The sequence below is a fragment of the Amblyomma maculatum genome, chromosome 1 (genome assembly GCF_055883805.1).
Source record: "Amblyomma maculatum isolate TAMU_Amacu chromosome 1, ASM5588380v1, whole genome shotgun sequence".
NCBI classification, from domain to species: Eukaryota; Metazoa; Arthropoda; class Arachnida; order Ixodida; family Ixodidae; genus Amblyomma; species Amblyomma maculatum.
The window spans coordinates 368,944,795-368,957,727 of NC_139344.1; the positions used below are offsets into that span (position 1 = coordinate 368,944,795).

At 45.7% G+C, this 12,933-nt stretch overlaps 1 protein-coding gene across 1 annotated transcript in view; it reads right to left on the reverse strand.

Moving 5' to 3' along the window:
* The window catches only part of LOC146208102 (SEC14-like protein 2), a 33,725-nt gene extending 31,955 nt beyond the window's left edge, over nucleotides 1-1,770 (reverse strand). Inside the window, exon 1 of the mRNA XM_084591765.1 lies at nucleotides 1,717-1,770. Within this exon, the coding sequence (XP_084447891.1) occupies nucleotides 1,717-1,770 (54 nt within the window). The remainder of the gene's footprint in view (nucleotides 1-1,716) is intronic.
* Nucleotides 1,771-12,933: the final 11,163 nt, after the last annotated feature.

A 12,933-nucleotide genomic window follows, 5' to 3' on the forward strand; every position in this document is an offset into this window, starting at 1 on the left:
CGGGCAAGAACATGATTTTCCCACAAACGCTTTCCGTACTACCTGTTTGCCGCCCGTATACGACTCCGTGCACGTGCAGCCGTCGCTTTATGAGAACAAAGCTCAGTTTTCCGTTCTTTGTGACGGAGATAGACCAAGCGTACGCTGGTAACCAAGGCTATAGTATAGTGGCATACGTTAGAGAGCTAGGAACTATATATATATCTCTCGAAGTAACAAGCATTACCGGCTATTCTGAACGAATAACTCTCGTCCCATCTTGCATACTAACCAGGCGTCCTTGAAAGCGGGATCTGCAGCGACGATCCATTATTTTAGTGCAAGCGAAAATGAATGAGCAATAAATATCTCATTGGATTTGTTGATATCAAGGCGATCATCCGAAGCTTCATCCGGCGTGGAAAACAAAAAGACAAAAAGAGCGGGGAAAGTCCATCAAGCATTAGAATGCGTGCATTATGAATCGTTTCCCACCGAACCCGTCGCAGTGTATATTAAAAATCTTGAAGAGTGAACCGAACACTGCTTAAGCACAAACCAGTGGAAGGAAGGCTTCTAATGCACTGAATTCTCCGACATCTCTCATCAGCGTGCTTGGATATTAAAACGAATTCTCAGAGACGTTTCTGAGGGATGGCTGACTGAATGGAAAGCTTTGTGCAACTGATACTTCATTGGTTTTCTTCAAACTTCGGGTCAAATATGTGTGCATATAGCTCCCTGCTTTTCAAAGCATGGTTGGTATGTTGTTTTTTTCCTCCTGATGAATCACTGTTAGCATAAAGCCCCTACACTTAAAATGCCGGGAAAACTGCATACGCCTTGATGTGCATATATTGCTGATTTTCGTAGGGGGGTAACATCGTTCTTTTCTTAGCAAATTCATAACAGATAGGGCAATAAAAAAAGGCTTAACACGCGTGTATAACAGGCAAATGATTGAAATTGAAGAAAAAATTTATTCCGGGACGAAGAGCTAAGCTTCCCGCCTCAGTGAAATTCGTCTTGCTTTAATGGAGACCCTTCAGTGCGCTGAAAGCAGATTGCTATACATGACACTATCCTGCCTCATTTCATCAAACATGACGCTCAAGAATCTTGAACGGAGTAAGTCAGTGCGTGTGATTTTAAATAACGGACTGAGGTAAGCTATTGTCGCTGACGCCGCATTTCCATTGCATAATCTCTGTGAAGGAAACCAGGGAGCGTATTGCAGCCACGCGCATCATCCATAACCTTTTCCATCATCCATCATCCATAACTTTTACTCGCCTTCACAATGCCAGTTCCTCGAGAAGGGTTTTCGTTGGTTACCATGCTGTAATGATTATTAGCCAAAAAATCCAAAAGGTCGAAAATATGCATGAATTACAGTTACTAGTACCTCGCAGGCGCACGCGGTGTACTTTTAGTTGCATTTTATCTCGAACAATAATATAAAAATCATCAATACTTCATTATGCTGTGCGAATAGTAGCTCTGACGCAGCACAACACAACAACTGAGTACGAATAAAACGTATTCCCGCCGAACTCGAATGTTTGCATGTTTTCGGGTCTGTAATTACGTTCGCGAATTGCATAATTATAGTGGAAGGAAAAATAAATGAGCGATGCATGAGTCGGTAAGAGTCTCGTCGGCTGCGTTCGTATACCGGGAAGATCAGACGGGTGAAAATTTCTCTTTTCTCTGTCCGTCATTTTGCCCATGGCTTACCTGCTCCAGAGCAGTCCGCTGCTGCTCGTCTAGATCCTCCAGGTAGCCGCTCATGTTGGCGAATGCCCACCATTGGCTCCGTAGTCGCGTATAGCCAGGCAGCGCAAGGCCGCAACCTTGGTCGAAACGCGTGTCCCAGCGATGGAGAGACAACGCTGCCTAATGGCGCGGGAGAGGGGGCGCCGAAGCGATTCGGAATGGGAGAACTTCTCGGGCGCAACTGAGCATGCATTTCATCCCTCTCTCCCAATCAGCGTTGTTGATTTTCCTGTGAATTGAGGGAGAGAACGTGATAGGAAGGAGAATCCTCGACCACGGCGACCGAGAGAGGTGGTTACATAATGCGCGGTAGTGTTACACAGGCGCGCTGCGAAGTTTACCGGCACATATAACCGCCTCACGCATCAGTTAACACTGAAATTTGTTGCAGAAGGATACTCAACTGGCCGAGCCGGATTAGGCGCTGAGCAGAAAGCAAATTGGAGGACATTTAAGCTCCAAATTGAAGGGTATAACGCGACGGCGTTAATGTATCTCGTCCCAGGCAGCAGATGTCATCGGGCCAATATTGGAGTGTGCTATTGTTGTTGTTGTTGTTGTGGCTGTAGAAAGAAAGAAAAGAAAATGCACGGGCCTGCTACTGGCTCTGTAGCTGAGCCACCTCCGCTGCCTCGTGCAGATAGAAGAGAATATAGATAAGAAACAAAAGGAAGAGGGAAAGAAAGACGCGCGCCGCAACAACAGCCGTTGTCCACCACGAGCGGTGGCGTGTGCAATGACGGCCTAGAACAGATAAAAATTCGGTGCCAGGCTAGCCCCCGCCGCAAGCGGCGGTGACCCACCTGTACCAGCCCCATCAGGGGAGATCTCCACCGGAGTGTGCTCGCAATGTACCGGTCCTATGTATTGCAGGACATTACCAACATAGTACCAATATTGGGCCAGTTATTTGCGCCGTCTGAAAGCTCCCCTTGCGTGTCAGATATTCATTCGCGCATGTGCACTTTGCTGCTCAATCAATCACTAATTCCTTAATTATCTCGTACATACCGATTAGCATACAGTCGTCATCTGCCCCATTACGTGACGTAATTGTAAAGCGTTATGAATACGCCTGCCTGTCGTAGGAGTACGTACCGTGTCTGACTCGGCATACAAGGGTGCCAGACTCGATTTCCAACTGCATGCTCTCGTACCAACTTTGTGACGTCACGTTGTCTCGTTACATCACACAACCCGCCGACCAATCAGCGCCTTGTCCTGTCACCTGCGAGCTACCACCTGCCAGAGGCAGTAGTAATAATAATAAGCTTTGATCGGCTGCGTAACTAAATGCCAGTCGCCTGCGATTTGAGGCTTGTCGGTCTAAGGTCAGCTGATGCTCCGGTGAGAAGGACTTAAGTCAGGCACCCCGATGGATTCCCAGAGCAATCGACCGTGGGAAAGGCTGAAGGAGACACCTGGTTGAGTTTTCTCGGACGGCATCTGGAACTGCCCACCATTTAGCCTCTTGCCCTGCACTTGGACAATACCGGCGCCGCCTTTCGGAAACTCGCTACCCACGAGCCACCTAAATACAGATGCTGCCACTGGGCCTTCCAGTGAGTTCCAATAAACCTCTGGGACACATGCGCGCTCTTTTATAACTAAATAAAGAAATCTCATTCCAATACATATTTCTGGTTTTGCTTCAATGCATTTTTTTTTTCAATGAGTTGCACAAACATCTCTATGCATGTTAATGACTGCAAGCAATGGATTGGCAAAAAAAAAAAAAAAAACATGAAACCAACATATAAATCTAGATACTAACATTATGCATGCCAGTATGGGCCTGGCTTACAAATATTGTAGTGCCAATGAATTTGAGAGTATGAAAATATTTAGAAGCCAGAGAAGAAAATCCGATGGCAAATATTACGAAAGCCGACTAATACGGTTGGGTTGCCAATATAGAACAGCCAGTCAATAAGAATATATATAAATATTGCTTTGCAACTGGAAAACCAGCATAGTAGGTAAGCCGGCTTTTTCAATGGCTAAATATAGGTCCTACATCCGGTTATATATTGTCTCGGGTTACATTTGGGCCGAATGCCAATAAAGGTACGACATTTGTGCCAATTTTTTTTCAATGCTGTGCTGTTATTGGTCCGATGCTGTTGTGCTAATTGGGCCATGAGACAGGTAAGAGAAATGGAAGGACGTAATGGCCAAAAGGCAATGCGATAGGCAAGTGATTCAGGTTAGTATAAATTGATATATGCAGTTGGAAAAAGACAGATCTAGACGGAAGTTGAGAATGAGTTGTGTCGGGGTGCAGGCGAGGACTTTTGTTTACTCTTTGGTCTGGTTTATTTTATGGTGTTTAACGTCCCAAAGCGACTCAGGCTATGAGAGACGCCATAGTGGAGGACTCCGGAAACTTCGACCACTTGGGTTTCTTTCACATGCACTCACATCACAAAACACAAAGGCACTTTGGTTTTCGCCTCCATCGAAAAGCGGTCGCCGCGGGGAAAGGATGTGGGGACGGAAGGCTTCTGAGACCATCTATTGTTGATTTCCTTATCCAGGTGACTGCCGGAGCCCGGTCACAGAAGTCATAAATCACGGTTTATAAGGCTGCTCACGACTTCTGCGACCGAGATACGAGCTACAGTTCATATCCGGCAATCATGACAAGGTATCCGTCTCAGAGCCCCCATATCATGGTGTATCGTCAAAAGGGCATCGTCGGGACCATCACTGAGGTCGAAAAGAAAGGTACGATTTTGAATGGAACGGAGGCTGCTCTGTGTGCATGGGAGCTATGTGAATGCCTATGAGTAGGTACGGCTTGAAAGATGAGGGGCTGCTCTGTGTGCATGTGCGGGAAGGCCTGTGTCTGTGTGGGAACGATGACAATGACTTTAGTCGAGGTGTTGGAGAAACACGCAAACGTGTCAGTAATGGAATCAGTCAAGTGTAGAGAGTAGGCAACGTACACTGTGGCATATCAGTCTGTAAGAGAATATGCGTATCGATATTTATACATATGTGTGTTGCGTACATGGATTTCCTTTCTTTTATCTATATCTGTCAGCGCATTACCCCATGAATTGGAAAGACCTTTAATAACCCCCCAGGCAACAGGGTCAATGCGAAGCACTGCTTAAATTGAAATGTCAAATTTCCATCAGCTTGGCCATATACGTTCTGCTTTGTTCCGGAGCCCGTACACTCAACTGCCTAAGCCTATAATTTTTTTACGAAATCTTTTCACTACTGCTCCTTTGTATTCGAGTCTACATACATTTTCTTCTATTACTATCAAGCCAAAGGTCAGGCGCCACCAACTGACAGAAGTAGGGATCGCGCGATCTAGTGCTGAATGGCAGGGCACGACGGAGCTAAACCAAGCGCCGGTATAACCAAGGCTATATAGAAGCGAGTGCTCTAAGTTTACAAACTACATAGATCTCGACGTAACATGTCCTTATCGGCTTCATTCATCCGAGGCAAATTCTGAACGTATAACAGCCATCCCCTCTTGCATACTAACCAGGCGTCCTTGAACGCTCTGCAAGCCGTATACACTCACCCAAGTCCAAAGCGGCAGTGATCGGATCTAGAACCGATGACAAGATCTCACCTCACTGCAAATCCGACTTGCGTGCAACGACGCGAGGGGAACGCCGGCCTCCAATTGTCTGTACCCCTCGATGCGCGCGTCGCTGACCTTGTGGCAAAATTACGTTCATTGGCCTTGCCCGGCCTGTACCTGACGGATCTTCCACGTCTGTCTGCTCAGTCCTCACAGTGCCACCGTTTTAGGTGCCAACCTGCACAATCTTTACGGACCGTCACGAAATCGCATGTGATATGACCATGATGTCGTCGAGAACGTCCCTCACCTTTCGAGCTAAACCCCTGCAGAAAGATTAGACGACCTAAACGTGTTGACTCACGTTGCTCAGATGGCATGCTTACCCTAAACAAAGCAACTTGTTTACAAAAACAAAAAAACTTTTTAGCCCTATGGCACATGTGATCATACAAATGAGTCTGTAAATGAAATGTATAAAACGACGCGCTGCTGCACGGCCGCCCTGTCACGCTTACTATAGACAATAAGGAGGTCCGGAGGTTAACTGTTATCATTGCATTGTCATAGCAGATTCAAGGTTTCTTTTTACAGCAGGGTTACCGAAGGTGTCGTTGCAAGCGCGTGGAGGCTGTCAGGGGCATTTACTACAAGCATTAATAGCCGCAAGTCATCAATACTATAGAGAGCTTTAGAGTACCTTATGCACGCGTATGCGTATGCGTATGCCGTTGTCGTGGGATTTTTACTGCGTTATGCTTTTGCTTGCTCCTATAGGTCTACAGCAGGGTCAGAACTGCGAAACAAAAGTTAACAAAACGGGTCAAAGTAATGTATCGCTTATCGATATTGTTACAGGCAAGGTGAGGCGAAGATCAGATGTGCCATTTATAGCCACTAACGTCGAATTTATTGAGGAGCGTGAGCGTGTGACGCCCTGACTTAAAAGCGCACAGACAGTTTCGATAGTATGCATGGGGCAGCTATCATTACCCATTTAGTGGTTCGTCACGTGTGCTACTGAAAAAACCTTTCCTGTAATTCAATTCCCAGATTGATTGATCAAGTAATTGACTCATATAATTATTTTTGTAATCATCATTTATTGGCATGTCTACTGCGCCCATGAATGCAGGATCGAATGCTGCAGCTGCTGCTTTTCGGTGGAGGCGAAAAGCAAGGCGCCGGTGTGCTGTGCGATGTCAGTGCACGTTAAAGAACCCCAGGGGGTCGAATTTTCCGGAGTCCACCCCTACGGCGTCTCTCCATAGGCTAAGTCGATTTGGGACGTTAAACTCCAAAACTAAACCAAACCATTTATTGGCGTGTTTGTCCTGAACAATAGACTTTCAACAGCACAGGAGAACAGCACAGGAGACATGTGACAAACTACAAAAGTTTTATTGGGATTGTTGGTCACAGCAGCGTGAAGCAGCCTGAATAGATGAAATATGCAGAGTACTATAATTATACCACGCTGTAGTTGATGCGCCTCGATGATGACTATAGTGATGCCAATAAAGATGTGGTGGCCAGCCCCTTTGCAGTAGGTGAGCACAATAAATGTCCTCGCCTAAATGTGTAGGTATTATGGAGAAGGAAATGCAAGGTACATAAATGTAGAATTATAGCAACGAGAAGGGAAATAAATAAAGTAGAGAGAAAGGGAGAGGGAGAGGGGGGATGCAAAACACTAAAATGATCATAGGTACGATGAACATGATGCGCCAACAAAAACATACATACAAACGTTGCGAAATACGTTATTATGGCGTTGTAAAATGCTCCGTTTGATGCGCAGTCTCATGCGATGGCGCATTCCGCTGACGAAATTGTTCGTACAGAAAATGAACGATGAAAAGCATCACTCCTGAATGACCTTGAAGAAAGCGGTCCTATTATCATCAGGTGGGCGCGCTAAACTTTAAAACAAGGACGATTTACTAAAACAAGCCAAGACTGGTACGTGCGCGAACTTTCAACTGTTTATTAGATGTACTTCTCTCCTTATATACACATTGCCCTATTGTCTGTGATATATAAGTTAGCGGCTTGAAATACTCATTTCGATCTATATTATAGTTTGGTGGCGGAAACTTGTATGAAAAATTTTGAAACAAAGATGCGTTCGGCGGTCTTCTAAATCAGTCCACCCTTCGTTTATTATCAGTCAAATATAGGCACAAACCGAACTGACTTATTTTGAAGTTTTTTCAGGATAATGTTCCTTTGTATATCGGTCCCAGCTAACGCAGGTAAATTTCAAACTCTGATTGTACATACGTAAAACACAGCTGCTTTTTTAGAACTCGATAATAGATGCTGCTTTTTCGCAATGTAATTTACGTATCGGTTCTACGTTGTTTTCTGGGCATTCGTTAGGTTGATGAGCCTTCATTCTTGCAAAAGTCACATGTACGCATTTTTTAACATTAAGCGCCATTCCCTAACGTATACACCCCGCCGTGGTGGTGCAGTGGTTTGGGCACTCAACTATTGCGCCCAAGGATGCGGGATCGAATCCTGGCCACGGCGGCCGCTCTTCGATGGAGACGAAAAGCAAAGCGCCCGTGTGCTGTGCGATGTCAGTGCACGTTAAAGAACCTCAGGTGGTCAAAATTTCCGGAGCCCTCCACTACGACGTTTCTCATAGCCTGAGTTGCTTATGGACGTTAAACCCCCTAAACTAACCTAAACCTAACGTATATGGCACATCAAGTCGCTACGCCATTTAAATCGGTTCGCAAGGGTACAAAATCGCCGTTGTCATTGATAATCCTGTACACTTTGTGATAATCCGCGAACATGCGCAATGATGAATGAATACCGAGTGGATGGCATTCATGCATAACAAAAACAACAACAACAAAAACAGAAATAAGTGGGCTCAACAATGCACCCTGTGTCACACTAGAATAACGTGACCTCTATACTGGCTGCGGTCCAAAGATGTACGGCTACCTCACGGCATTTCTCCGCGACCGCACGGCCAAGTTCCGTCTCCCCGATTCTATATCTGATCCTTTCCCTCTCACACGTGGTCAGGGCGCTATTCTATCACCCACCCTTTTTAACCTTGGAATGGCTCCCCTATCTCGTATTCTAGCGTCTATCCCAAACCTATAAAACGTACATTCTATGCAGACGACCTTACTCTTTGGTGCACTTCTGGGTCTCCTGGAGCAGTAGAGGAGACCCTACAGCGAGGTATCGATGCGGTCGTTAGCTATCATTATAAAGTAGGGTTATTCCTAGCACCTGAAAAATCCGAATTGCTGCTGATTGCAAAAACTCGCCATCAACGCCAACATAACCAGCTAATAAATCTCACAATGACAGGGCACCCCATTCCTCGTGTATCATCCTGCCGGATCCTTGGACTTCATATCCATGAGTCAACTAATCAGGCCAATCTATCTACAACCGTTAAAGTTTGCAATCAGCTTACGCATCTAGTTCGCCGCATAGTCAATAAGCATGCCGGGCCATGTGAGGGTCAAGTCAGGCAGCATGTCCACGCATTAGCACTTAGCAAAATTTTATGTACAATTCCTTACCTTACTCTAACCTGTCGCCAACGACATAAAATTGAGGTTGCGCTTCATATATTGTACAAGGCTGCATGCACTTAACGTCCCTGTACATACGTCCACGGAGCGCCTATACTCTACGGGGCTGTCCTAGGCCCTGGGAGACCTCACACAACACCGAGACCGGCAAATGGCACGTCTTTCTAGCACCAAACAAAGACATTGAATACTATAGCAGGTTGCACTCAAACCTATCGACCTCCCTATAATTACCCCTCCTTCTTCGCTCCCGGACAACCTCAAAATAACCCCCATTCCAAAAAACGTTGCACCTGATACTAACCCAGGCAGAACATCCGCTCGCGTTGCCAATCATGTTCACCCTACAGATTCCACGATCGTCTACACAGATGCATCCCGAACTAAAGTCGGAGCGGCTGCTTACTCAATTAAGAGCTGTAGATATGTAGTGATGCATACCCTCGGTCCTTACATTGATCCTCCTCCTACAGCGACTCTCGAGACCCTGCCAATAATCGCTATAGTGTTCAAGACCTCGCACAAGCAGCCCCTAAACACTTCAGGATATGTCATATACACTGATTCAATACAGGCTATACGTGCCATTCATACGGGTCGCATTCCTGAAGAACTGCTGGATGATCTGCACAGAGCTCTCACCAAACTACGTACCAACACTGTCACACTGAGGTGGATTCCTGGTCACGCTGGAATCACAGGCAATGAGCTAGTAGTGCATCGCCTCGCCCGCGAACTTCAACACCGGGCGCCTGGGATTTCCTGGCCTTATCCACCCACGTAGGACACTCTTCACTACAAAAACGAAATCGACATTCACTATGACAACATTAGAGAAACTCTTCGTACACTTCCTCTTCCTGATAAATCGCTCACTACCACGCAAATACGCATACTTAGACGCATACAACTAAATACACTGCTTACTCCTGCCAGATCGTTTCTATACCGATTCAGACATTCCCCCGCATGCCCAGATTGTTCTGAACACTATGCAAACTTGGAACATTGCATGTTTTCATGACCTGTCGCAATTCAATCACCCCACTTTCCACATCCTCCTCCCCGAATGTGGCGGGCTAGGTTAGCATCTGACCAGCTGAATGATCAGTTGGCCTTGGTGACCCTGGCCCAGGACATTCTTGACGCTTAGTAATGCGTTGAATAAAGTTGTTTCCTCCTCCTTCTCTTCATCCTCCTCCTGTCTGGGTGAGGCGCCGTTCAAAGTAATCGGAGATCCAATCAATAGCATCCTCTTTCAAGTTATAACTCCGTAGTTTTGACAGAACATTCGAAATAAGTATTTGTGGCGTTATGCCTTCATGACTGCGTGACGTCTCGTTGCTGCACTGCCTGTCATGTTATGGACTCCCCGTACATATGCCATGACAACAGTCGTCTTCGTGTCGCGCCGGCGAAAGTCTAAGAATACGCAGTGCATTATTAATTGCTTCCGGGTACGACGATCGTTTTGTAATTAACCTAGGCTAAAAACGGGTTGTAAGTATAACAGAGGTGCCAACACTCACTCTGTGGCCATCAGCGCCTGTGCGTCTCCGTTCTTTGTCCTTGTACGGCTTCGCGCTAGAAAAACGAAACATACATACAATTTTTACATTCTTACACCCGCGGGGCTTTAGAATGCCTGGCAATGATGTTTGGGACGCTTGTTCAGCCGCCTGTTGCACATGATTGGCCCTTCTGCTATCGATCAATCTATGGAGTCATTCTGAGAAGAGCACAACATGAGAGCAGCACTGGCAGACATATGAGCCGTTCCCTTTTACTGGAAGTAAAAAGTTTTAACAACGACAAAACACGGTCGTTGAGGGCAGTGATTAAAACAATCCTACTGAAAAATTGTAGGAGGAAATAACCTCACATTTTCTCAGACTTTCGCACTCAATTCACGTAAGAAATCGCATACAAGTCGCATATAATTGCATAAGATTTCATAGTTTCTTGTACATTAACATAAATTATTGAATATATTTTATGATAATGATGTGCACCGTATGAGAGTCGATGTGATTTCATGAGATTGTGGGAGGTTATTGCCCCGTAGAACTTTTTGTTTTTCAGTAGGGATATGCTTTGTTCTGCCTTTTTCACGGTCAGTACCGACAGGAAGCGGCTTTACCACATTTGTACAGTCGTCAGCCTGTCGCGCCCGAACACAGTAGTGCCGCACAGGGAAATAAATTTTTGAGCAGGTGCCCGGTTGTAGAGACAATGATGACGTTAGAACAAATGATTTTAATTGCCCTGACAACTGCAATGTTCTACGAACATAGCAGCTGAGCCAAGATTTCAGTTTATTTGTTTTTTTGAACACCGCTTCAGCTGTCTAGACAAGCTTGCTGAAGACTGCGCGCAAAAGCTGCCGAAATTTTCTCGAAGGATCGCACCCACGAGTGACTCCATATTGCTCTCTCTAGAAAGAAAAAAAGTATTGAGAAGCAATTCGCTGTTGCGCAAGCACAGTTATAAATAGCTGGGTTAAGTTGTAGAGCCAATAAAAGCTAATTGATCCAATTGTGTTTCAGTCATTTGTGTTTCATTTTGTTTTTAGAGGGTTAGCTCTACTGCGCACATCCAGCTAGTTAGGCTTCACATTGCCGTTAAACAGAACCAGGTTCTTATCTCAGCGTTGAGACGGTGTGCCTACCACATGTATTCATGCATACCACGAGATCATATCATAAAAAAAAGGAAAATTAGAAAACTAAAATTGAAGTTAATAGCAAAATTAAAAAAACATAGTAACAATTAAAATATAAGAATAGCACAAAACGTCAAGTCGCCACATGCTGCAATGTACCATCGTGGTGTGTCCTCAGCGGTGGTAGTTGATCAGCAAACGCTCGATCCATGTTTGGCAGAGTCGAACGGCTTAATTTTGTTTGTTTATTTAATTTTGATTGGGCAGAAAATTTCAATTCTCTCTGACGGCTTTATCTTGAAGTTTCATAACCATTTTTATAGTAAGCATCACTGAGATCATGATTCATGAAGCTTTTTTGTAATTCAACAACCGGCGAGCACGTTTGCTACTATCGGCGTCGCCGACTTGGTCTTTTCTTTGTGGGCGCGAGCACTGTAGAGCTTTTTGCTCTCTTTATTATTTTTTTAGGGAGCCCTTATCATTGCCTTCCTGAGCGATCTACTGCCGTCATGACTGCGTGACGTCTCGTGGTGGTGCTTCGTGTCATGTTTCGAACTCCCCGTACAAGTCATGACAACAACCGTATTCACGTCTCACCGGAAATCAGTCTACTATAGTCCACCATGCCAGTCGCTGACTGCAAGGGCTCCAACCTATACTTCGTCTCACAAGATATCTGCAGCACTGCGAAAGGCAGAGGCACCGCGGTCCAATCAGGATCACGCGCACTACAATAGGCAATTGTGCTCCTACGCTCCTCTCGACCCCCAAATTGACGGGGTTGACGGTAGGCGAGAGGTAGGAGCACAATTTCAAGGGCTTCTCTGCCTTTTGCAGTATTGCAGATATCTTGTGAGATGAAGTATAAATGTGGGCTACTTACCACCAGACCACACTCCTGACTTCTTTAGTGCCGTAACGACTGCATGTCTACTCTTTGTCCTTGTACGTCATCTGACAGAGCTGTTCTGAGAATGTAGCCAATCGACTTGCTTGTAGTACATCTCGACCAAGGAGGATATATCCTTCTTGGTCGAGATGTATTGTGAGTGAATGAGTGAGAAGACTTTATTTACACCGACATGCATGGACCTCGGGACACGGGCTCAGCCAGGGGGAGGATCTCCCTGCCAGCTCTCCTGCGCCGTGGCCGCAGAGAAGATCTTGGAGTAAACCTCCTCCTCCAGGCGTAGGACGATCATCCGCATTTAGGCTGCGGATGTAGGACTACCAGGTAATTTGATCAAGGAGATCAGTTTCTTTAGCTCCCGGAGAATCGGGGCATTGCCAGATTAGGTGATTTTGACTCAGAAGTACGTTGCAGAGAGTGCAAGCCTCTGGGTCCCCTGTCAACTCATTATCCAGAGTAACACGAGGAAAGAAAAGATTGGCCTGAA